The sequence below is a fragment of the Dermacentor andersoni genome, chromosome 3, assembly GCF_023375885.2.
Source record: "Dermacentor andersoni chromosome 3, qqDerAnde1_hic_scaffold, whole genome shotgun sequence".
Classification (NCBI taxonomy): domain Eukaryota; kingdom Metazoa; phylum Arthropoda; class Arachnida; order Ixodida; family Ixodidae; genus Dermacentor; species Dermacentor andersoni.
Window position 1 is genome coordinate 7,391,354 of NC_092816.1, and position 26,295 is coordinate 7,417,648.

Genomic DNA, 26,295 nt, shown 5'->3' on the forward strand with positions numbered 1-26,295 from the left:
TCGAGGTGATGAGGCATTGTGTATATAGGGCGGCCAATCTTTCTAGGACAGTGTTCCCACCATCCTTCAACAAATCTGCTGTTACCTGATCCTCCCCAGCTGCCTTCCCCCTTTGCATAGCTCCCAAGGCGTTCTTTACCTCTTCCGGTGTTACTTATGGGATTTCAAGTTCCTCTAGCCTATTCTCTCTCACCTTATCGTCGTGGGTGTTACTGGTACTGTATAAATCTCTATAAAACTCTTCAGCCACTTGAACTATCTCATCCATATTAGTAACGATATTGCCGGCTTTGTCTCTTAACGCACACATCTGATTCTTGCCTATTCCTAGTTTCTTCTTCACTGCTTTTAGGCTTCCTCCGTTCCTGAGAGCCTGTTCAATTCTATCCATATTATAGTTCCTTATGTCCGCTGTCTTACGCTTGTTGATTAACTTAGAAAGTTCTGCCAGTTCTATTCTAGCTGTAGGGTTAGAGGCTTTCATACATTGGCGTTTCTTGATCAGATCTTTCGTCTCCTGCGATAGCTTACTGGTTTCCTGTTTAACGGTGTTACCACTGACTTCTATTGCGCACTCCTTAATGATGCCCCTAAGATTGTCGTTCATTGCTTCAACACTATGGTCCTCTTCCTGGGTTAAAGCCGAATACCTGTTGTGTAGCTTGATCTGGAATTCCTCTAGTTTCCCTCTTACCGCTAACTCATTGATTGGCTTCTTATGTACCAGTTTCTTCCGTTCTCTCCTCAAGTCAAGGCTAATTCGAGTTCTTACCATGCTATGGTCACTGCAGCGCACCTTGCCGAGCACGTCTACATCTTGTATGATGCCAGGGTTCGCGCAGAGTATGAAGTCGATTTCATTTCTAGTCTCACCATTCGGGCTCCTCCACGTCCACTTTCGGCCAACCCGCTTGCGGAAAAAGGTATTCATTATCCGCATATTATGCCCTGATTAGTACAAGCCAACTCGCTCCATTCCCCAAAAGTATGTCGTATGGCGACTTTGCCTCAGCATATCTACATCTACGGCGGTGCACCCTTTACAGTGTATAGTGTAATGTGGTTATTTTCGACTATATTGGCATCAATTACGCCCGTGCCGTGAGTGTTACCTATTCTGCGACTAATTCTCACTTTTCGTCTCATAGATATCTACATTATTTTACATCTTGCGTGACTCGCTATGAAACTCTGGAGGCGCAAAATGGACTTATTTTTTTACAGGAGGTTACAAGATACCCAGATATGCCCAACCCAAAGTCAGCTAAGAAGACTTCGTCGTAAATAAGGGGGAAGGGTGATGGCAAGGGGACGTAGTGGAATTCTTTTAACTTTTTGTGTAAGAAACGGCCGCACAGACTCTCGATACCATCGATATAATTACCAAAGGCTAACCCTCACCCCCGTTTTTCAGCGAAGCTGTTAAAGGGAGTTGCACACTGGATTTCGTGCGGCAGCGTTGTCGGTATCAAACGTCAATCAGAAAACAACCAGCAACGCAACCCTACAAGGTAGCCGGAACGCGCCGCGAGACGATGGCGTCAGTAGATCCGGTGCGGCATGAAGGACCATGAGTCGGATATAATGGAGTGTATAGAAATAATAATGTCACGTGGTAGTGACGGTTAAGAAGGCAGCAAAACTGTGATTAACGAAACAAGCGTTTTATTGCGCGAACTTGTGCCCTCGAAAACAGGCTACACTCTAAGAACAACGGCAGCAGCGAACACGATCGGCGGTCGCGAAATCTGGTCAGCGGGTCAAGCGCGTCGGCTTTTATAGATCAGTCGTCGAATGTTCCAGAGTAATCGCTGGGACCCGCATGCCTTTCACAAAGTTCTACGCCATTCGCGTCGCGCATACATGCAATCAGATCAGCGACAACAGACAGCCAATGGAACCATCGATAACATTGCAGAAACTTCCGACACATGCAAGCGCGTCCTGCGCTGTGCGATAAAATTTGTTAGGCGGTGAAACGTGTCGCCCGATAAAGACAAGTACACGTGTCAATACCCCCCTCTTAAAAAGCGTCGACCCGATGCTGCAAACAAACGAAAGTAATAAACAAAAGCACTCGTAGCAACGAAAACAACAAAAATAAGGAAGTTAGCGACCGTAAAAGGGTTTAAGACGCACCACGTGGACCACGTCAGATCGTGCGCGGCGCCGCTGTGAATGCGAAATGCCGTCTGGCACGACCTCATAGTTTAGCGCGCCAATACGTCGGATGACCTTGTAAGGTCCGAAATAGCGTCGCAATAGTTTCTCACTCAGTCCTCGTCGGCGTATTGGGGTCCATACCCAAACACGGTCGCCGGGCTGGTACTCGACGAAGCGTCGTCGGAGGTTGTAGTGTCGGCTGTCGGTACGCTGAGGGTTCTTGATCCGTAGGCGGGCGAGCTGTCGAGCATCTTCGGCGCGCTGGAGATAGGTGGCGACGTCAAGATTCTCCTCGTCAGTGACGTGCGGCAGCATGGCGTCGAACGTCGTCGTCGGTTTCCTGCCGTAAGCCAGCTTAAACGGCGTGATCTGTGTTGTTTCTTGCACCGCCGTGTTGTAATCGAATGTTAGGTACGGCAGGACGACATCCCAGGTCTTGTGTTCGACGTTGACGTACATTTCTAGCATGTCGGCGAGGGTCTTATTCAGGCGCTCTGTAAGACCATTCGTCTGTCGGTGGTAGGCCGTTGTCCTCCTGTGCCTTGTCTGACTGTATTGCAGAATGGCTTGGATGAGCTTCGCTGTAAAGGCCGTTCCTCTGTCGGTGATGAGGACTTCTGGGGCGCCATGTCGCAGCAGGATGTTTTCGACGAAGAATTTCGCCACTTCGGCTGCGCTACCTTACGGCAGTGCTTTAGTTTCAGCGAAGTGGGTGAGGTACTCCGTCGCCACGACGATCCACTTATTTCCGGTTGTTGACGTCGGAAAGGGTCCCAACAAGTCCATCCCGATCTGCTGGAATGGTCGGCAAGGAGGCTCGATTGGCTGTAGTAATTCCGCTGGCCTTGTCGGTGGTGCCTTGCGTCGCTGACAATCTCGGCATGTTCTGACATAACGGACGACCTCGGCGGTCAAACGCGGCCAATAATACCTTTCCTGTATCCTCGATAAACAAACGAGGTAAACAAACGAGGTAAAAAACTAATCGGTAATTTGAAAATATCTTCGTCGGCGGGTTCAGATGAAATTAATTCAAAGATACTAAAGTGTACTGAACTGTATTCATCAATTATTCTTTCTAGGATATTCCAACAATCATTACACTGCTCATCACTACCAAGCGACTGGAAGGTGGGGAAGGTGGTTCCTGTTCACAAATCAGGTAACACACATTGTCCCGAAAACTACCGTCCCATATCACTAACCAGCATTCCCTGTAAGATTCTGGAGCACATAATATATTCCCACATAGTTGATTTTCTTGAGACGAACTCCTTTTTTAACAACAGTCAGCATGGCTTTAGGAAATCCTTCTCCTGCGAAACGCAACTAGCTTGCTTTACTAACGACCTCTTTTCTAACACCGACTTAGGATTTGACACCGATTGCATCTTTATCGATTTTGCTAAAGCCTTCGATACCGTATCCCATAACCTACTAATCTATAAACTTAGTCTTCTTAACATTGCCCCGCTAGTACTGGACTGGATTAAAAACTTTCTTGCTGATAGAACACAATACGTAATCGCTAACAATTCGTCGTCTGCGCCCCTCGCGGTAACGTCAGGCGTGCCGCAAGGGTCGGTTCTCGGTCCTCTACTTTTTCTAATCTATATTAATGATCTTGCTTCCTGTGTGAAATTTTCAACTATTAGACTTTTTGCTGATGACTGCGTTATATATCATAAAATTACTGACCTCAATGATTCTCATAAACTCCAAGACGACATTAATAACGTTCAGCTATGGTGTAACCAGTGGTCTATGAAGCTTAACTTAAGCAAATGTAAATGCATGCGGGTATCACAGCGTACTAATACTACTAATCTGCATACATATTTCCTGAATAATAGCCCTCTCTCAGTTGTCTCGTCGTACAAATACCTTGGACTAAACATCACCAGCAACCTTTCCTGGCACATGCATGTCGACATTGTATGTAGCAATGCCAATCGCATGCTGGGCTATTTGCGCCGAAACTTCTCATTCGCACCATCGTCACTGAAACTAACTCTCTACAAAACATTAGTTCGCTCCAAACTAGAATACGCATGCGCCATTTGGGACCCGGCTAACATTACACTCATAAACAGCATAGAAGCCATTCAAAATCGTGCAGCGCGTTTCATCTTATCAAACTACTCCCGACATGCTAGCGTTACCTCAATGAAGACAACACTTAACTTGCCAGAACTTTCTTTCCGTCGTAGATGCTTCCGCCTTTCGCTATTCCATAAAATCTACCACCACAACCCTTTGTTGAAAGAACAGCTTATCACCCAACCGTCATACATATCATCTCGCTCTGACCATAGTTTCAAAGTTGGTGTGCCGTCTTCACGTACTAAACTTTGTAGTAATGCATTCATCCCTAGCACAAGCAAAGATTGGAACCACCTTCCCGCCACCGTTGCAGCCATCCTGGATACCGACACCTTCAAAACCAGCATTCACGAAACGCCACGTTGAATCTGTCTTTGTATATTGCACAAATGTTTTGTTATGTTCACCCACTCCTTTCTGTAATGCCTTCGGGCCCTGAAAGTATCTTAAATAAATAAATAAATAAATAAATAAATAAATAGTGTCCGGGAAAATCCGAGGTGTCCAGCGGTCGGATCGTCACGCAGGGCGTGCAATACTTCTGGACGCAGTCCTGACGGGACAACAAGAAAGTAGTTGGCGCGCGCTGGTGAGAAGTTCTTCTTTACGAGTAGGTTGTCTTGAAGTGAGAACGAAGACAATACTCGCTTAAGTGCCCTAGGGACAACGTCGGTGTGCCCTTCCAAATGCTCGACGAGGTTCTTCAACTCCGGGTCTGCTCGCTGCTGTTCAGCGAAGTCTTCCGTGCTTAAAATGCCAAGGAAGGCATCGTCATCTTCGTCACCTTGCGGCAGCGAGTCAATGGGGGCGCGTGATGGGCAATCGACATCAGAGTGTTTTCGTCCGGACTTATAGGTTGCAGTGATATGATATTCTTGCAGTCTAAGGCCCCATTGCACCAGCCGTCCTGAAGGATCCTTTAAATTCGCTAGCTAACACAAGGCGTGATGGTCGCTGACGACATTGAATGGCCTGCCATATAGGTAAGGGAGATATTTCGCTGTAGCCCAAACGATGGCGAGGCATTCCTTTCCGGTTCTAGAATAATTGCCTTCTGGTTTTGACAACGACCGGCTAGCGTAAGCTATCACGTGTTTATGTCCATCTTTTCTCTGGACTAGGACGGCACCGAGGCCTACGCTACTGGCCTCAGTGTGGATTTCGGTATCGGCGTCCTCGTCGAAGTGCGCAAGTACGGGCAGCGACTGCATGCGTTGTTTGAGTTCTTGAAATGCGTCGGCCTGCGGCGTTTCCCACTTCAACTCGACGTCACATTTAATAAGCTGTGTCAGCGGCTCGGCGATGCGTGAAACGTCCTTGAAAAAATGCCTGTAGTAGGCACACATGCCAAGGAATCTACGCACTGCATTCTTGTCGATGGGCTGCGGGAACTTTCCGATGGCAGCTGTCTTCTGCGGGTCGGGGCGGACTCCAGACTTGCTGATGACGTGGCCTAGGAACAGAAGCTCATCGTAAGCGAAGCGGCACTTTTCTGGATTCAGCGTGAGCCCTGATGACTTGATGGCCTCTAGTATTGTCGCAAGCCGCCTAAGGTGATCGTCGAAATTTCCGGCGGAGACGACGACGTCATCCAAGTAAACAAGACAGGTCTGTAATTTCAATCCTGCTAACACCGCGTCCATGACGCGCTGGAACGTTGCAGGCGCCGAGCACAGTCCGAATGGCTTCACCTTGAACTCGTACAGGCCGTCTGGCGTGATGAAGGCAGTCTTTTCGCGATCTCTCTCGTCGACTTCCATTTGCCAGTAGCCAGACTTCAGATCCATCGACGAGAAGTATTTTGCGTTGCAGAGCCGATCTAATGCGTCGTCTATCCGTGGTAGGGGGTATACATCCTTCTTTGGGATCCTGTTCAGTCGACGATAATCGACGCAGAAACGGAAGGTTCCGTCCTTTTTCTTCACCAAGACAACAGGGGATGCGCACGGGCTTTTCAACGGCTGGATCATGTCGTCGCGCAGCATTTCGTCGACTTGTTCTCTTATAGCTTCACGTTCTCGAGGCGAAACTCGGTAAAAGCTCTGGTGGAGTGGTCGAGCGCACTCATCAGTTATTATGAAATGCTTTGCGACTGGTGTTTGTCGAATGCTCGATGACGTCGAAAAGCAGCCTTTGTATCGTCCGAGCAGACTTCTGAGCTGTTGTTGCTTAATCATCGGGAGACTTGGATTAATGTCGTAGTCTGGTTCGGGAACCATGGTCGTCGGTATAGATGCGGCGGAATCCGAGAGGACAAACGCATTACTGGTTTCCAGAATTTCTTCGATGTATGCGATCGTCGTGCCCTTGTTGACGTGCTTGAACTCCAGGCTGAAGTTCGTCAGCAACACTTCAGTTTTCCCTCCGTGAAGTCGAGCGATCCCTCTTGCGAAGAAAATTTCACGGTCTAGCAGTAGACGTTAGTCAACCTCGATGACGCCTTCTACGTCGACAGGTGTTTTGGTGCGGACGGAAATGACAATGGTGAAGCGAGGCGGTATGCTGACTTGACTTTCAAACACGCTTAAGGCATGGTGATTACGAGAGCTCTCCGGCGGTATCGCTCGATCTTCCGACAGCGTTATCGACTTCGACTTCAGGTCGATGATTGCGCCGTGTCGGTTCAGGAAATCCATGCCGAGAATGACGTCTCGTGAGCACTGTTGGAGGATAACGAAGGTGGCAGGGTAAGTCCGGTCATGAACGGTAATTCTTGCCGTGCAGATTCCAGTCGGCGTAATGAGGTATCCTCCAGCGGTTCGAATTTGAGGGCCTTCCCATGCAGTTTTAACTTTCTTCAATTTGGCGGCGATGTGTCCATCATTACGGAGTAATCGGCCCCTGTGTTCACTAAGGCGGTAACTGCGTGGCCGTCGAGAAGCACGTCGAGGTCGGTGGTTCTTTTTCTTGCGTTACAGTTAGGTCTCGGCGTCGGATTGCAGCTGCGTCGCGTTGACCTGTGGCTGGTACGTGGCGTCGTCAAGTCGTCGTTAGTCGGCGTAGTCATGGCTTCCTGACTTCGTCGAGACGGCAGTGTGTCGTTATTATGTCGTCCAGATGGTCTTTTCGTCGTCTTCGTCGGCGGCGGAGGATCTTCGTCAGTTCGACGAACAGCAACCACACCTCCATCGGTTGCTGCTTTTAGTTTTCCGGATATGGGCGCGCAGAGCGGCCCCGGGCTGGACCGATGTATGGTCGGCGCTGCGGCGACAGGTAGCGGCCTGGTGACGGCGAACGGGACGGTCGTCGAGGGCTCCACTGAGTGGTGGCGAGGTAGTCGGCGATATCGCGAGGCCGTTCACCAAGCTGTGGTCGCGGCGCGTTCACGGCGAACCCTCGCAGTCCCATCTCCCGGTATGGGCATCGGCGGTAGACGTGACCCGCTTCTCCGCAGTGGTAACAGAGCGGGCGGTGGACAAGTACACGTGTCAATAAGCTCAGGTATAGTGAGAGAGAGAGAGAGAGAGTAATATACGAAGGCAGGGATGTTAGCCAGTCAATAGTCTGGTTGGCTACCCTACGCTGGGGGAAGGGAGAAGGGGAAGCGAGAGAAGGGAGAGAGAAGGTGTAGATACGTGTACGGACAGCACTGAGTTAAAGACGCTCGCGCAAACCAAAAGTTCTGAAAAAGCATAAAAGTGCCTTCACTGCCTTCTGAGCCGATGATCGGTCGGGGCGGTGATCTAGTAACGTCTGTTCACTCAGAGGACGATCATCTAATTTCCTCAATGTGTTGGACAAAGGTTGTCTTTGTGCTTGAAATTGAGGACAATGGCACAATAAGTGTTCAATGTTCTCCTCGCATCCGCAAACATCACATGCAGGACTATCAGCCATTCCAATTAGTGCTGAGTAGGCATTCGTGAAGGCAACTCCAAGCCATAACCGACACAGAAGAGACGGTTCACGTCGGTGTAGACCGGCTGGAGGTCCGAGTTGAAGTGACGGGTTTAGTCTGTGCAGTCTTGTGCGCCTTGTATGTGCGGTGTTCCACTCTGCTAAGGAGATCGTGCGTGCTAAAATGCCAAGTTGTCTCGTGGCGTCGCTCCTTGAGAGAGGAATGGGGACGCAGCGGTCCTCTTGGTGTGAGGTCCGAGCTGCCTTATCGGCGTCATCATTTCCTATGATACCGCAATGACCTGGTATCCACTGGAAAGAGATATCATGGCCTTTTTCTCTTAAGTGATGGACAAGTTCCATGATTTCGCACGTGAGCTGATCGTGAGCTGCATGTCGGAGAAATGACTGCACACATTGCAAGGCCGGCCTTGAATCGCAGAAGACTGCCCATTATCTAGGACTTTCAGCCTTTATCACATGAAGCGCGTCGCGGAGAGCCGCGAGCCCTGCAGCTGTAGACGTAGTGACATGGGAAGTCTTGAACCGCTGGGTTATTCTCATTGTTGGTATAACTACAGCGCCACCGGAACTGGTTGATGTAGTTCATCCATCAGTGTAGACGTGTGTGCAGTCGTTGTATTTCTCGTACAAGAGAAGTAAAGTTAGTTGCTTGAGCGCTGATGATGGCAAGTCCGACTTTTCCTGAAGTCCTGGGGGTGTAAGGTTTACTTGAGTACGGCGCATACACCATGGAGGAATGGAAGGCCTTGCCGCAAGGTGTGTAACCTGACCTGAGAGAGGCACGGTGCGCGAAGATAGTCGCACTGAATGTCGTGTGGGGCCTGTCTACTCGGAGACTTGCGAGGTGGTGGGTAGGGGTGCGGGCGAAGTGTCTTATGTGCACAAGCATTGTTTCAATGCTAATGTGCCTTCTAATAGTGGAATCTTGAGCGACTGCAATAACTTCAGTCGTTGACGCACTCCGCGGTAGACCAAGGCATATCTTGAGGGCTTGGGCTTGGTTATATTCAGGTTAGTTCTGCAGGTGTTGGGCATGACCGGTAGGCTGTACCGCAGGAATCCAATAAAGAGAACTCTGTACAGTTGCAGCATGGATTGTATTGGCACTCCCCAGCTCTTTCCTGCAAGGAACTTGAACATATGGCAAATTCCTGTCAGGCGTTTTCTCACATAATTTACATGAGGGGTCCAGGAGAGATTTTTGTCAATGACCACCCCCAAATATCTGTGACTCGTGCTGTACGAGATCAGTTGTCTGTCGACGGATATCACGCATGGAGACAATAATTTTCTGGTAAACTGCACACTTTTCGTATGATATATGAAGTCCTTGTTCTCGAAGGTAGGATGATGTTAAAGTGGCTGCCTTCTGAAGCCGCGCGCGAAGTTGCAGTCGCGTCACGCCCGACGTCCAAATTCAAATGTCGTCGGCATAGATGGAGAGCCTAACAGTGCATGGCAGGATGTCGGCAAGGCCAAGGTATAGTGAGACTTTTGAAAACATTCAGGTATAGCGAAATAACTGTACCGGATTAAGTTTCATTATCATCATCATCATCAGCCTGGTTACGCCCACTGCAGGGCAAAGGCCTCTCCCATGCTTCTCCAACAACCCCGGTCATGTACTAATTGTGGCCATGTTTTCCCTGCAAACTTCTTAATCTCATCCGCCCACCTAACCTTCTGCCGCCTCCGGCTACGCTTCCCTTCCCTTGGAATACAGTCCGTAACCCTTAATGACCATCGGTTATCTTCCCTCCTCATTACATGTCCTGCCCATGCCCATTTCTTTTTCTTGATTTCAACTAAGATGTCATTAACTCGCGTTTGTTCCCTCACCCAATCTGCTCTTTTCTTATCCCTTAATGTTACACCCATCATTCTTCTTTCCATAGCTCGTTGCGTTGTCCTCAATTTGAGTAGAACCCTTTTCGTAAGCCTCCAGGTTTCTGCCCCGTAGGTGAGTACTGGTAAGACACAGCTATTATACACTTTTCTCTTGAGGGATAATGGCAACCTGCTGGTCATGATCTGAGAATGCCTGCCAAACGCACCCCAGCCCATTCTTATTCTTCTGATTATTTCCGTCTCATGATCCAGATCCGCCGTCACTACCTGCCCTAAGTAGATGTATTCCCTTACCACTTCCAGTGCCTCGCTACCTATTGTAAATCGCTGTTCTCTTCCAAGACGGTTAAACATTACTTTAGTTTTCTGCAGATTCATTTTTAGACCCACTCTTCCGCTTTGCCTCTCCAGGTCAGTGAGCATGCATTGCAATTGGTCCCCTGAGTTACTAAGCAAGGAAATATCATCAGCGAATCGCAAGTTACTAAGGTATTCTCCATTAATTTTTATCCCCAATTCTTCCCAATCCAGGTCTCTGAATACCTCCTGTAAACACGCTGTGAATAGCATTGGAGAGATCGTATCTCCCTGCCTGACGCCTTTCTTTATTGGGATTTTGTTGCTTTCTTTATGGAGGACTACGGTGGCTGTGGAGCCGCTATAGATATCTTTCAGTATTTTTACATACGGCTCGTCTACACCCTGATTCCGTAATGCCTCCATGACTGCTGAGCTTTCGACAGAATCAAACGCTTTCTCGTAATCAATGAAAGCTATATACAAGGGCTGATTATATTCCCTACACTTCAGAGGTGGCACCCTCTCATCTATTGGTCGCGTCCTCCCCTTCTTCCACCACCGGTTTGGGAGCGGCCCGTTTAGTGACATAAGTGGCGAAGTAAACGGTTCGTTTTCCGAACCGTTTAAAATTCCGCCCCTGACTGCTGCCGCACAGGGGTGGCATTGGAGGTGGAGCGAACAGAGCAAGGCTCGCGCTGTGCGCGAGAGATGGCGCCAGGAACGCGCGCAGCTTAAAACCCCTTAAACTTCGTAAAGTAGCGGCACGCTTTGAAAAATGCCGCCTCCTCCTCGCACGCTCTCGTCGAGGCCGACGCCGCGTCGCTATTGGCCTAATAGCATCACGTGGGCCCTCGCGCCGTGTATCAGTGCCATTTTTGCTCGAGAAGCGTCTAAGGAGTGGCGAGGAGCGCATGTTGGCGCCATTGATACGCTTGAGCAGTGTAAGCGGCGCCACGGTCGAGGAGGGAGCGTGAAAGAGAGAAGAAACGAGGAGGAGCGAAGGCGGGGGAGGAGAGTGTCGCTAATTTACGAAGTTTAAGGGGCTTTAGCGCAGCTAGAGCAGCGCGCGGATGATGACCTTGGTTACTACGAGGCCGACGGCGTCGCGAAACGCGGGAATCGGCGCCAAGAGCTGCGCTCTAAAGCTTAATAATTGTACCGGTATTGATATGGCTCGCACGTTCGACCAAGGTCATTTTCACGAGCATATCTTCGATGAGGCGTGATTACACAATGAAATTCCACAGTTATACCTGTAAGAGGTTTGATTAAGTTCTAGATCGTGATAACACACTGAGACTGCAACATTACGTAGGTTATCTCTGCACAGAGATGATATAGTTCCAGTTTTTGATAATCCAACGATTTCATGCCTACTCCACACCATTCGTTCGGCGTGGCTGATTATAATGCTTTATCCTGACCTCCCCTCGCCCGCAAGTCAAATGTAGCTAGCTGATTGTGTTTTCGCATACGGATGTAGTGGTCCCAAAAAACTGGGCATCATGCAAGTTGCACAAGCTGACAGTTTTTTAGGGCCGGAACTGCCCAGCGCCAGGCGTTCTCCGCAACGCGAGCGTGTGTGGCGCCTCGTCCGCTGCAGGGCGTCCCGAGGAGACACAAATGACTGAATGAGAAGACACCAGGCTAGGTGCTCAGAAGCAATTCTGGAGATGGTGAGTGGAGGTAGGGACATGCCCCGGGCGGACACTGGGTTCTGTCATGGAGCGAGCAAATGCAAAGCTCGCGGAAAATGCCTACGTGCGCAACATTGTCATAGTAGCAGGTGGGCTAAATGGCGTCTTAAACAGAAAAAGGACAAGATCCACTCCCTTCGCCAAGCGCTGGGCTTGGCGAAGGGAGGGGACGACTTGCGCGAGCCCTCAGGTGCAGATCGTGGTGTGCACGGTGCCGGAGGTGCCTGTGCATGACAGTCACGTACAAAGAGCCGTAGCGGCTGCTAATGAGGCGATATCGCAAATGAGCCGAGAGAAAGGTTTCGAGGTTGTCCAAGTAAACAGGGAAGTGAGAAGGTGTGGTGGTTTTGAACGAGACGGGATCCACTTCAATTACAAGCTTAGACGAGAAGTGGGCTGACGACTTGCTGGTGGCGCTGCCGCTTTTTTAGAGGGCCCACGGGCGCTCAGGAGGCCAGAGTTGGTAGTACTGAAGGAGGCCCCCTTGGGGAACTTCAGAATAGCATCGCCGTCAGTAATAGAAAAAGGCGGAAAACAAGAAAGAGAGCTCGCCATGCAATAGGCTGCATCAACATGCAGGGCGGCAGAAGAAAGGAAAAGTGGATAAAGATTGAGGTGCAGTTAAATAGAGAACAAATAAGGGTTTATGTGGTTACAGAAACGCGCCTTATAGAGACTCGGAAGAGCCGACAGTGATTGAGATTATGTTTGGGAAGGGTGCCATAGAACTAAGTTGGAAAGAAAGAGAGGGGGAGTCGGAATGCTCATCCATCAGGGAGCCAAATGGAGGAAAAGAGTAAATTAAAAACGTCAAGAGAATCTTTGGTTATCAGGTACATTGAGTGGAAAAAAACTTGGCTGGGTGTAACGTATTTGTGGACCGGAAATAATTGCACAGAAAAGAATCAAGAGTATGTAGATGCATAAGTGCTGACATTAAGGGTTTCGGGAGTGATGCCATAATTATCCTATTATGTGGCATGAACGCCCACATACAGGATCTAGATGGCTATACCAACAACAACGGGAAGTCAATGCTAGACCTTCGTGAGCAACATAACTTCGTTATCGTGAATACAGGGTCTAAGTGTGATGAGCAAATCACGTGGAACGCAACTGGCAATCGACCATTGATTACTGTCTGATGACAGAAGGAATTCATGATAAATTGAGAGAAATTGTCATTGACGAGGAATTGTATAGCAGCATAGGGAGTGACCATAAACTCATCATTTTGAAAATGGGATATGTAGTTGGGAAAGAGAGCAAGGGGCGCAACATAGCCAGTCCAAATTTGAACGCTGAACAAATAACAAATATACTAGTCACAAGAGTCGAGCAAGAACTTTGCAAATGGCCAAGTAAAGAGTGGGAATATAGTGAGCTCCTAAGTGTAACAAAGACGGAAATACGGAAAGAGAAACAACATGTTCGTTGGAGAGGAAAAAAGAAACCGAAAAGCTAGTGGAACAGGGCGATACGAGAAGCGATTGCCGAACGACAGAAAGCATCCCGAAAGCACAGGCAGGCAATGAAGGCGCAGTTGCCGCAGGATGAAGTGGCCAGTAAATGGGAAAAATACCGGGAGAAAAAGTCTATGGTTCAAATACTGGTGCAAGCAAAGATAAAAGATGAAAGTGAACGTCGGTTGTCAGAAATACGTGAGAAAAAGAAAGCGGCACCTAGAATATTTTGGAACCACATTAAATTATTAGGCAGGAAGTCAACAACAATACAACAACATATCCTAGACAAAGATGGAAACAAACTGGAAGGGGAAGTGGCATTAAATTCCATCCGAAAAATAAGAGCCGAGTCTTTCCAAGGAGATGACGAGGTTGTATTAGAAGAAAAAAAAAGAGCATGAAAGAGACCGAGGTGGAAAAGGAGCTGGTGCTGACAAATTTCAACTGGAAGAAACCCAAAGAGAAAGTTGCTAAGCGCACAACCACGGGGCTAGACGAGGTTCCCGTTAGGCTGATTAATGAACTAGGACCAAGAAGTAAGGAAGCACCGGTGAAAGCAGTGGAAAAAACTATGAAAGGTAGAATAATACCAGACAGTCGACAAAGTAGAATGAATTTAATTTATAAAGGTGAGGGGGGAAAGATAGAATTCACTCGTATAGACCGTTGACCATTACATCGGTAATATACAGGCTAGCAATGCAGGCAATCAAATTAAAGCTGCAAGCATGGGCAGAGAATAATCGCATCCTGGGAGAACTTCAGAATGGCTTCAGGATAGGCAGGCGTCTGGATGATAACTTATTTGTTGTTAATCAGTCTATTGAAATATTCAGAGTATGAAGGGGACCGTTATATATGGCCTTTTTAGACATTACAGGAGCCTATGACAACGTAAACCGCAACATATTGTGGGATATTCTGGAAGAGGAAGGCTTAGGCGACGATTGTCTACAGGTTTTGAGAGATATTTACCTAGAAAATACCGTTTAAGTTGAATGGGAAAGGATTAGGAGCGAAGAGAAAGTTGAGATCAACAAAGGACTGAGGCAGGGTGCCCTTTATTCCCACTGCTGTTTCTGATGTACATGGTGATGATGGAGAGGGCGCTAGAAAGAAGTGATATCGGATTTAATCCCTTATACAAACAGGCGAGTACAGTAGTACATCAGCAGCTTCCAGGTTTATTTTATGCGGACGACATTGTGTTGCTAGCTGACAAGCAAAGTGATTTGCGACGTCTGGCTAATATCTTTGGGCAGGAAGGCGCCAATTTAGGTTTGAAATTTAGCGTTAGAAAATTAGGTGTTGTGGTATTCAATGAAAACAGTGAACAGACAGTGGTAATACAGGGCCGCGAAATACCTCGGGTGAAAGAATATAAATATCTTGGTAGACAGATAAACGAAGGGCATAGATATATGGAAACACAGGAAAAAGCGATAACAGTAAATGGGAAGAGAAATGCAGCCATAATGAGGCACAGAGCGCTATGGGGATACAATAGGTACGAGGTCCTCCGAGGTATGGGGAAAGGTGTAATGGTCCCAGGACTTACTTTTGGAAATGCGGTTGTTTGCTTTAAATAAAGGGTACAATCAGGACTCGATGGGAACCAAAACTCAGTGGGACGCCTTGCATTGGGCGCTCACGGGAAGACTACAAATGAAGCTGTGCAGAGTGATATAGGCTGGACAAGTTTTGAAGCTCGAAATAAAATTGATTATGAAGAACGACTGAGGAATATGGAAGAAAGTTAATGGGCTGGTAGAGTGTTGAGGTTTTTGTACAGAAAAAACTGTGATTCACAGTGGAGGAAATGAACTAGGAAGCTTACCAGCAAGTATGCGGCTTGTAGGGTCAGCAACACAGCAACAAAGAACGTCAAGCGGAAAGTCTAATCTAATGGGTGGCGCAAATGGAAAAGAAACCTGTCATGAGTAACTACGTAAGAGGAAAAATGAAATCATGAAAGAAACAATTTATGATAACTCAAAGGGAAGCTCATAACTTTTCGAAGCGAGATCGAGATAGCTTACAACACGCACCTATAAAGCGAGATATAAGAAGGAAGAAGAAGCATGTGCTTGCTGCGGTAAAGCTAGAGAAGCGATGGAGCATGTTTCATTAGAATGTGAATCTCTGCCCAGCGGTCGATTTAGGCACCACTGGCCTCCTTGAAGCTCTTGGGTTCAGCGAAAGCAGTGTAAAAGTAAACATGTCCGCAATATACATTAGTAAGAGGCGATTGGAAGATTGGTGGAAGAAAAGTAAGGGAACGACAAGAAATGGAGACGTACAAAAGCAAAGTTCACAAGTGGGGGTCAGCAAATTTGGCTGTGGGAGTTCATAGTGGTTTTTTTTTTCTTTTTTTTAACCTAGGTAGGACATTAGGCAGTATAATAGCAAGAGCTTGGTTGCGCAACGTACTGCCCCGTTCCATAGGGGACGCTCATAACATCCATCCATTCATCGATCCATCCAATGACAATCCTCGCTGCCCAAGCAGGGTATGCGTAGTAAAGTATTACTTATGTGGCCATTCTATTAAAAAGAATATTTCGCTTCAGTTTATGTTTGTTGGACTTTCCAGCGTGTAGCTGAAATTGGAGGGAGGGGTGCAAATGACATGCTGCCCCCCCCCCCCCCTTACACTTCTGACAGATAATCGAGATAACGCCGCTGATGGAATGATTCCCTATCGTAGTGGCTAAAACGAACCATGTTTTTCTCATTGCACGTGGATTTGTATTATTAATTCATCACAAAAGTCGCAAAATATGACCTTTGGTGCCCCACACGGCAAAACCATGAAGCTGCGTAAGAGGTCCACCACGTGACCTTCTATTAGTGCACGCGGTTCCTGGTCTTTTTATTAGTATTGGAATGCAGTATATTTTTTATTATTCTAAGTTTTTCCTGGCTTACAATGTGCAGATAAGCCTTCGTTTGTAGTGAGCAGATAAGTGGCGCTGCCTTCGATGCGTTGGCTCGTCTATCGACAGAACGACGACGGCGGACAGCCAGTCATGACGTAGGCGTGTACTTGGGGAAAAACGCGATACAAATATAAGAAATGTCTGTACAACCAGCTTTGCATTTTTAAAAGCGGTTGAAAAGGTCAAAATATAGGTGGTTAACAGTTACACTCACTCCTGTGAAAGCAGAACGATGGACGGCTGTCACAATTTGCGAGGCGAGCTATCGACATCGCTCTCACTTCTCAGCGTTGCTGGAGGAAAACTTACTTTTCTAGAGGCTGCTCAGATGGAAAAATTGTGCTTACTAAATATCCACGCGCGTTTGTAAGTAACCGCTGCAGATGTAAAAACTACCGAGGGTGAGATTTGCCTTGCGCCGTAACAAACTAAGTCCTCAATAATCGGTTGTCAGTCCCTTTAATATTTGATACGGGTTCTATTTGGACCTAATATATTAAACTTATTTTTGCAAGTTGGCGGAGTGCTTCAAGCCTGCTTCACCTCCGCCGCGGGTCGGCCCGGGCCCTTAAGGACCGGCTCATGCATACCTCCATCTGTTCCTTTTCTGAGAGCAATAAAGTTTTTTCTCCACCACCACCGGTATTGCACTACCTCCGGCATCGCCCACGGTTTTTGCACTCGCAGAATAGAAATGCACGGAACCCTAGGCGTACACAGCTTCGCTGTAAAAGAAACAAACCCTGCGGCGCAGGCGGTGCGCGCCTGAATGCCAGGTTTTTTGCCGACAGACACGACTATAGAGAGCCACTGGCAGGCACAACGTCGCCGTAACGTTCAGCAGATTGTGGCGCCGCACAAGAGTGACCTGCGCGTGCCTGCCACGATGATGGATCGCAAAAGTCTGGCGGATTGAGTGTAAAATGCGGCGCGCTCTGCAGCTGCGCGGACCACAGAGACGCGTCGTGAACGATGCCGCTTGCAATAAGCGACGCGAGTGTGACGCACTCTCTGTCTTTCACAGGAACACGCCCTGCGAGGCCCCGAAGGGCACCTTTCCATGGAGGGCCAGTACCGCTACATGCTGCTTGCGAAAGCCCGTCCGCCGAGTGGATCCAACATGGACGACGCTAACCTGTGCCCATTTGCTTGGGACGACTTGAGAGAATAGCAATGCCTCTCTCTCGAGCGCGCTAGTCGATCTGATTCACTGTTCCAAATGGCACCAGAGCGTTTGAAACTTTGCGAATAGATGGCGCCGCTGATCAGTTCGTTTTCTTTTTGCTTATGGTAGACGAAAATTCGTAAATGTTCTCGTTTAACGATCGATGTAAACTCAGCATGTCACCCTTAATTCCACCAGTTTATTTATTTTTTTTTTTGAGTTGCTACTCAATATCCTTTGTATCCTGACGTAAATGATGTCTTGTCATTGGTATTTCGCAACCCTGCGGCACCCCCACGTAGCAACAGTGAATGCACAACTTTGTGAGCTACAGCTGAGCAAGCCTCTGTATTGAATAAAATAATTCCCTTGAGAAGAGTGTGGCGTGTGATCCCTTTTAAGAAGGACGATTTGCTATCGGTGCACTTTTGGAAACGTTTATATTTGAGACTGTTTTTCTTTAGTTTTTCTAAGCGAGGCTTTTGCTTGCGAACACCCCCGCCATCCGGACTTTCCTGACCGTAGCCGGCGAGTGCTTCTGCTGCTGTCCCGCTGAATAACTCGTACTAAACCCTTTAACTGACAGATCAACAATATTGCTGACCTAACAAAAGTTTTTACAAAAGCAAGACAAATTAAAATACTACTCTGTGCGTTTAAATTTACATTTATTTATACTCCTGCTCCACAGTATTCTTCACAGAAACTTTAACAGTGAGCACCAGCTGAAGTTTTCGTGACATTACCTGCAAGCTTCGTCGTTCTTTTCTTAGCCCACGTTGTGGTCACATTCTCGCTATACTGTTAATTTGTTTCCTTTGTTTAAGCAAGCTCTTATTTTTTATCTGCATAGGGGTGCGTCTCAAGAGAGCACATTGACCTTTTAAATGTGGTTATGCTGTTATATATGTTGTATGGGTGCATGAAGACGCTCAACAAAATTGTTGAGCTGCTATAAAGGTACCCTAAACCATTTTGATGATTTTATACTAACGTACTGAGTCGTTACTAGCTAGGGTAGGTCATTCTGATCATTAAGTGACACATTTAAGCGCTGCGCGTAAAGCCTGTAATTTATTATTAGGAATTGTACATCGCTACCGATCGCAGCCGCGCCGCTCACCTAAGTTTTTAGCCGCGTCACTCTTATTCACGCGTATTGCACATCTTACGTCAATTGGACGAGCCACCCGATCGGTTACACCCAGGTCGGGTCATCGACAATTTTACCTACTTCATGGTGAACAAATGTTGCTCGTAATAGTTGGGATATTAGTTAAATAGGTTCTATAAAAGAGTCGCACTTTCGCCTTAAAGGCGAAGCATCGATTGCGACAGAAAATTAGTAAACAGCTATACGAAGTAAGGATAGTAGTTTTATCGGCCGTATAAACTTGGAAACGTTCGCTTACTAACTGAATTAACGAGCATGGTGTCAGCGCGCACGAGCAAACATGAACGCATCACACTCGATGACCGCGGACGCTCGCTGTCAAAACGCTGGCGTCAGCAAGCGCGGCAGCAACAGCAACCGGAGTGAACTTGGTGCTGCCTATCGCTTCAGCGCCAACTGAGCGACGAGAACACAGCACGCACAAAGGTGTGAGCCGTCTGCAGATCGCTTTCAACATACGGCGCGCGCGGCCGCACAAAGTACGCAGTTGCTGGCAGAGTAGAAGCCATCTCTCCCTCCCACGCTGCCTCCCCGCTTTCCTCCATATATGGCGCGCGAGATTGAGCCGCGATCGTCAGTTCCCCTTGCGCCCGGACGTGAAATACGCAGTTGCTGCCGGAGCACAACGCCGCCCCCCCCTCCCTCCCTCTCTCGCTCCCATCCCCCCCATGGCCTTTCGCGCGACGGAAAACGGCGCGTTTGCTAGCCGCTTTCTTCCCCTTCGCGCGCTAAGATTGAGCCTCGATCGTCGGCTCCCCGGCGTGCTTTCACGTTTGTTGAATTCCAATGGCGGAGTCGGAGCAAACTTTTCTGCTCGTTTCGGAGCAAGTTTGTTCCAATGACGGAGTGAAAGCGGGAGTAAGGTGTTCCAATGAGAGAGTCGGAGTGGATTCAGAGAGGGTCACTCCGTGGAGCAGAAAAAGATGCTCCGCTAATATCGGCGGAGTGGACCGGAACTCTGCATGACGTATTTCCTTTACCACGTTTGCCTGCTGGGAGTCGCCACCGGTCACGACTCGCCAGGAAGCAAAAGCTGCTGAACGCTTGGCGAGATATCAATTCTGCACTTTTAAAGAAACGACAGGTGAACGGCGCTGAAGAGACAAGTGACAAGTGCTAACACTTCCAGAACACTTGGTTTCATCCGAAGATCTCTGGCTATGTCCCCTCCATCCATCAGGCAACTAGCATACGGAACATACGTCCGCTCTAAAATGGAGTATGCCTCAGCCATATGGAACCCTCACCAGGTTTACTTGATTCAGTCGCTCGAAGCCATTCAGAACCGGGCAGCCCGCTTCATAACTTCCCAGTACTCACCTTGGCACAGCGTTACTGACATGAAATAGACTCTCGGACTCGAACCCCTAGCACTCCGCCGGAAACTGGTAATGTTTTTCATAAATTATACTTTAACTTTCCTGCACTGCGCGTGAACTTATTACATGCTCCGATACGCTCATCTCACCGTTTGTTTAACTCCCTTAGTATACAGCGTTTGCATGGTTCTTCCAACGCCTTCAACAAATCGTTCCTCCCCATCGCCATAAAAGAATGGAACAATCTCCCGAAGCCGTGGTTTTAGAGTCAAATCCCTCCAAATTTAGACAGTTACTATCAGACCATTTCAACCCAAAATAGCCACTTTTCCTCGCGTTTCCTCACCCAGCAATCCGTCTTGCTTGTGTCATCGCCTATTTTTCCTTTTCTTCTTTTTTGCCACTTATGTTTAGCATGTTTCACATTTACGTGCACACTTTTTCTTTTAATTTATTGCTACTCAGTTTGAGATATTTTCATTGTTCTATTTATACCTGATGTTTTCTACAGTTTATTATTTATTTTTCTGTTGCCTTTGTTTGCATTTTTTTGTTTTTGTTTTGAGCTGATGTATGGCACTTTCACATCGCTGTTTCCCCCCCCCCCCCTTATGTAATGTCCCCGAAGGGACCCTTAAGGGAATAATAAATGATGATGATGATGATGACCGGTGCGGCGGTGCTGGGAGCAAACAGCGGAAAGTGTCAACACGCAAGGTATCCTGCGTAACTCGGCGATACAAGTTCCGCTTCCGCCTTGCTCCGGCGGCGCAGGTTGTGTTCCACTCGCGGATTTGGAGGCTGTTGTGCCATTACCACAAGCCCGGATTCCGAATCTGCAAGACGCAAAAGTATCCTTCGAGCGCCCAAATTCTCCCTTGAAAAGTCAAGATGTTGAGCCGTCAGGCAGTGGTGTCCTCCGGAGAAGCATCGGCGTACAACGTGTTCAGACGTGTCGCCAAGTGCCAGACAGCCCGGCGCCGTAGACACCGACTAGGTGACCTCCGGCCCTTGCCTGAAGGTCACCGCGCCCGCCACAATTGAACCAGGTGGCCAGCGCGGTCGCTGGTTGGACCTCTCGGACGACCGTCGAGTGCTCGCTTTGTATTGGGCCGTTTGGGTGACAATGGTTTTGGGGGCTTATAAGCGGAGGCGCGCCGCCTGAAAAACCGGATCCGCCGACTCACCGGGAGCGAGTGCCGCTCTCGACTGGAGCGAGATGTGTCACGCGTTTTCGCCGGACGTTGCCGTGCGGGAACAGTCGCGTTTGCTGTGAGCTCTCGGCCCCAGTGCCGATCCCTTCATGTCCTGTATAATGACCTGTATATAGTGTATAAAGCCCCTTTTGTTATTCTCATCGACGCCTGGCTCGGAGTCTTCGCTACCAACGCTCTGTCACGAAACGGGTGACGAGCGCTACGGGACCACAAAGTCGTAATAGTGGTGCAGCGGTGCAAAGTCGTAACAGTGGATGGCAGCTACGGGATTGACCGGCATCGGCTACCTCGGCGCGGTGAGTGCCTGAAGTTTACCTCAAACACCAGACTTTCTCTGACACAGGTTATAGTAGCTCAGGGAAGGATTTGGTGTTGCATTGTGTTAACCTTGTGTGTTTCAAGCCTAGTTAGAGTGTTTTGAAAACCAGGGGATGCTGAGGGGGTAAACAGGGCAGTGTGTGAAATACTGGCATATGTCTTACTAGTAGCATTATAGTAGCGTACGGCAGGTATATTCAAAAAGGGTAAACAGCAGGAGGACAGTGTGAACGATGGAGAAGTACAAGGTCAAGGAACTTCTCCAAATTTGTGAGGAGTTGGGCATTGAGTTGGGCTCAACCAAAAGAAAGAATGCGATCCTTGAGGTCATGAGGACTGGGGACGTAACGGCTGAGGAAGCCGAAGAGGCCTGGGCGGATATCAATGAACGTCGCGAGGAGGAAAAGAGGGAGAAGGAACGTTGCGAGGAGGAAAGGAAAGAAAAGGAACGCCGGGAGTGGCAGGCAGAGAGGGAACGTCGCGAGCACGAGCTTAAAATGAAAGAGTTGGAGACCCGAAATAGCTCGCCGGCGCCTAGTCTAACTTCTAACGGTCCAAGAATACGCGATCAACTTCCACCCTTTGTCGTCGGAGAGGATATGGCCAAATACCTCGTGAAATTTGAGCACGTGTGCGAACGGAATAGCATTGAGCGATCCCTCTGGGCACAGAATCTGTTAGCCTTGCTTCCTGGGGAGGCATCAGACGTAATAACTTGCTTATCGAAAGAGGCGTTTGAAAGCTACAGTGATGTGAAGGAAGCGCTACTGCGGAAGTACAAATTGTCGCCCGAAGCTTTCCGGCAGAGGTTCCGGTATGCAAAAAAGGGTAAGGAGTCGAATGTTGACTTCGCGTTTCGTCTAAAAGCCGACCTGGTGGAATGGCTGAAGGGCGAAGAGGTTTACGACGACCGCGACAAAATCGTCGAATGCATCGCGTTGGAGCAGTTCTACCGTTGCATTGATGAGGATGTCCGGCTCTGGCTGCAAGATAGGCTAAAGGAGGTTAAGCTAAACAAGGCAGCAGAGTTAGCGCAAGAGTATTACACCCGCCGCAGCTTGCACAGCAAGGCAGTGCGCGTAGAAAAAGCAGATAAGAGAGATGGGTTTTCCGGGGAGCCCGACGAACGGAAGGAAATCACGCGTCGCGAGTTTCGGGAAGATGAGTCCCTTACCAAAGAAACTGTAAGGGAAGGACAAAATGCATCTCAGAATGATAGCGATGGTCCCAAACAGCGAAACGATACGACGCGTTCTTTTGAAAAACGGAAACCGTTAACCTGCTACAATTGCAAAAAGCAAGGGCACATCGCTGCAAGCTGCCCAGAGAGAATTGCTTTTGCAACAATACAGGAAACTCACAAAAACATACGTCTATTGGAGCCCTATGTGCAGGAAATTAAGATAAACGGTAAGAAGTGCCGTGCACTTCGGGACTCTGCAGCAACTATGGACGTTGTTCACCCGTCTTTCGTCTCCTCGAGTGATTTTACGGGAGAGTGTGCTAGGATACGGCAAGTGGCCGAGGAGGAGAGAGTCGGTTTACCGATCGCAACGGTTATCATTGAAGGAGAGTTTGGGAAACTTAACACCGAAGCCGCTGTGTCAGCCGCCCTCCCGGAGCACTTTTCCTACCTCTTCTCAAATAACTCGGAGCAGCTGCTGAAGGATCAGGGCAAATCATTCTTTGCCGACGTGGCGTACATGGCGCCCACGCGATCCAAAGCGCTTCCGCTGTCGAGGGAACTTGACTTTGCGTCGGTGAGCGAAAGGCGGTGCGGCACACGGACTGATCAAGGTAACTTGAGTGGCGAGCAGTCACGGGAGAGGCAGAGCTCGGAGGCTGGCCTAGGCGGGCGGGTCCGGGAAGTGAGTGGGAGTGACGCGTGCAGTGCTAGTCGCGATATAGACGCGACGCCGCAATTAGGCGACGCGGGCTCCACACTCGCTCCGGTTTCCGCCAGCTGGCAGGAGCAGGCGGCAGTTGAAAGAGAAACTCTGATTCGCGAGCAACAGGAAGACTGTTCACTAGCCGATCTGAGGAAGAGCGTCAAACGGGGAGTGAAAAAAAAGAGGGTTTCATTTGGCAAGGAATCTGGCTTATTGTACCGCCGCTACACGGATAAGCAGGGTCGCAAATATAAGCAGCTTCGGATTCCGCGAAAATATCGCCGGGATAAATGAATGACCTCATTTGCTTCCTCAGTAGTATGTTTTCGGTCCAAGTGATTTCAAGGGGACCATTCTATTTGTCATTATTATTGTTGATTATTAATTGTCCTGATACTTTTGGTGTGTTGTTAGTTTGAAAACTGGTTGTTTGAGCCTTGTGTACTAGATCGTACACCTGCCTCTTGTTGCAGCGGGAGCAAAAAGGGGGATAGCAATTCAGTTAGGTTGATTTGGATTATAGCCTTGTCTGGTGTTTGACGGGAGACAGAGGGCACTTGTTCGTGTTGGGTGTTGCCTTTTGCCGGTCGGTTTTGCAAGCTGCAGAACGACCAACCGGGACCAGTGGCGAGAAGCAAGGGCTTAGGAACGACCCGAGCGGAGCTGGTCGAGGTGCCTTGGCGACAACGCGGTGAGCAGAGCTCCTGTCCTGGCGAGTTGGACCTGGGCACGTGAAGTTACCTGGCGTCCCAACACTGGACGTGAACTTGGACGAGCCTGACGAACGTGCGCGCCTGGCATCCGAGCCACGTGGAGGCAGCTCGTCTTCCCGGCGCCTTATCTGAGGGCGGGGATGCTGTTGTGCCATTACCACAAGCCCGGATTCCGAATCTGCAAGACGCAAAAGTATCCTTCGAGCGCCCAAATTCTCCCTTGAAAAGTCAAGATGTTGAGCCGTCAGGCAGTGGTGTCCTCCGGAGAAGCATCGGCGTACAACGTGTTCAGACGTGTCGCCAAGTGCCAGACAGCCCGGCGCCGTAGACACCCACTAGGTGACCTCCGGCCCTTGCCTGAAGGTCACCGCGCCCGCCACAATTGAACCAGGTGGCCAGCGCGGTCGCTGGTTGGACCTCTCGGACGACCGTCGAGTGCTCGCTTTGTATTGGGCCGTTTGGGTGACAATGGTTTTGGGGGCTTATAAGCGGAGGCGCGCCGCCTGAAAAACCGGATCCGCCGACTCACCGGGAGCGAGTGCCGCTCTCGACTGGAGCGAGATGTGTCACGCGTTTTCGCCGGACGTTGCCGTGCGGGAACAGTCGCGTTTGCTGTGAGCTCTCGGCCCCAGTGCCGATCCCTTCATGTCCTGTATAATGACCTGTATATAGTGTATAAAGTCCCTTTTGTTATTCTCATCGACGCCTGGCTCGGAGTCTTCGCTACCAACGCTCTGTCACGAAACGGGTGACGAGCGCTACGGGACCACAAAGTCGTAATAGTGGTGCAGCGGTGCAAAGTCGTAACAAGGCGTTGCTCTACGCCAGAGTCGAATGCTCACTCGCGGAGTCCGTCGGCTGCTCCGAATCCGCCATTGGAATTCAACATTACACATACAGCATACGGCGCGCGGCAACGGTGTCATTGCGCTTGGACTTTATACGGAGCATCCCGGCGACGGCGACAAAAATGCGCCTGGGGTGTCCATATAATTGCTGCTGCAATAAAGAAAGTAACAAACAGAATACACAACAATTTATCACTGCACTCAAGCCCTTCCGGCACGCAGCAAGTTTCGTCTGCTCGTATTACAACGTACTCCGTGTTGACGCGAACTGCGCGATCAGTCTTGACCTCGAGCTTTCTTTTCGCGAGGACCATGGTTCGCCCTCGTTGCGTTGTGGGCTGCAAACGTAGTGACCGGGGGGGGGGGGGGGGTGAAATGCGAAAACACCCGAGTACTTAGATTTAGGTGCACGGTAAAAGACACCAGGTGGTCAAAATTTCCGGAGCCCTCCACTACGGCGTGCCTCATAATCAGAAAGTGGTTTTGGCAGGTAAAACCCCATAATTTATTTAATTTTAAACGCAGCGATCGGCGACATGTCAAGCTGTGACATCGTGTCCCTCTGCAAGGCAGCGAACGAACGGAGTGACTGCAGCGCATCGGACTGTCGGTCTCAGATCGGCGCCAGGATCTACTCATTTGCGTCCATCACTTCACACCTGATTACTACCTTAATAGAGTTTTAGCGTGGCCTGTATTTGTGTAAACACAAGCGCAAGTGGACTGGGCGTTTTACCGGATGAGCGCGGAGGCGCAAACGTCTGCCAGCTGGTGGCGCATAGCTAATATAGCAGTAACCAAGTGTATTCTACTTTGCTACTGGTGTAAATTTTCGGCAGGAGCGCAATCGTGAATACGTAGTTTTCTTTAATCTTTAAGATGTTTTACATTTGGTTAGAGCAATAGTAGCTCTGTGTTTGACTAGATAAGGTCTACGCCACTAGGTGGCTACACTGTGCAGGTCCCTCAGGCCGCTCACATTTACGCTGAAGCCCCTTTATCACGGCGGTAACAGTAGGGACGAGCTTTAGTTTACGCTTCCGCCCAATCTCCGAAACGCCCAGCTCGCCTGCGGACACGCTCGGCGCTGCGAGAGAACGCTCGCAACGGGCGCTGTTTGACTAGCTCTCGCAGCGGATCGAAGGCCAGGCGACTAGCGGAGAGATTGGAGAGGCTTCGCGCGCTGCGCTGGCTCCAAGATAACCGGAAGCAGACGGCACGATATCACATCATGACGCAGAGCCAGTGAAGGCAGAGCTGCAGTCTACTAGAAGC

The 26,295-nt window shown here is 49.1% G+C and overlaps 1 protein-coding gene across 3 annotated transcripts in view; it reads left to right on the forward strand.

The window, feature by feature from the left end:
* LOC126520954 (uncharacterized) overlaps positions 1–17,918 on the forward strand; it is a 206,212-nt gene extending 188,294 nt beyond the window's left edge. For all 3 annotated transcript variants that reach the window (XM_050169785.3, XM_050169784.3, XM_055065654.1), the window contains one exon: positions 17,402–17,918. In XM_050169785.3, coding sequence (XP_050025742.1) covers positions 17,402–17,548 — 147 coding nt within the window. In that variant the 3' untranslated portion in view covers positions 17,549–17,918. The remainder of the gene's footprint in view (positions 1–17,401) is intronic.
* The last annotated feature ends 8,377 nt before the right edge of the window (positions 17,919–26,295 follow it).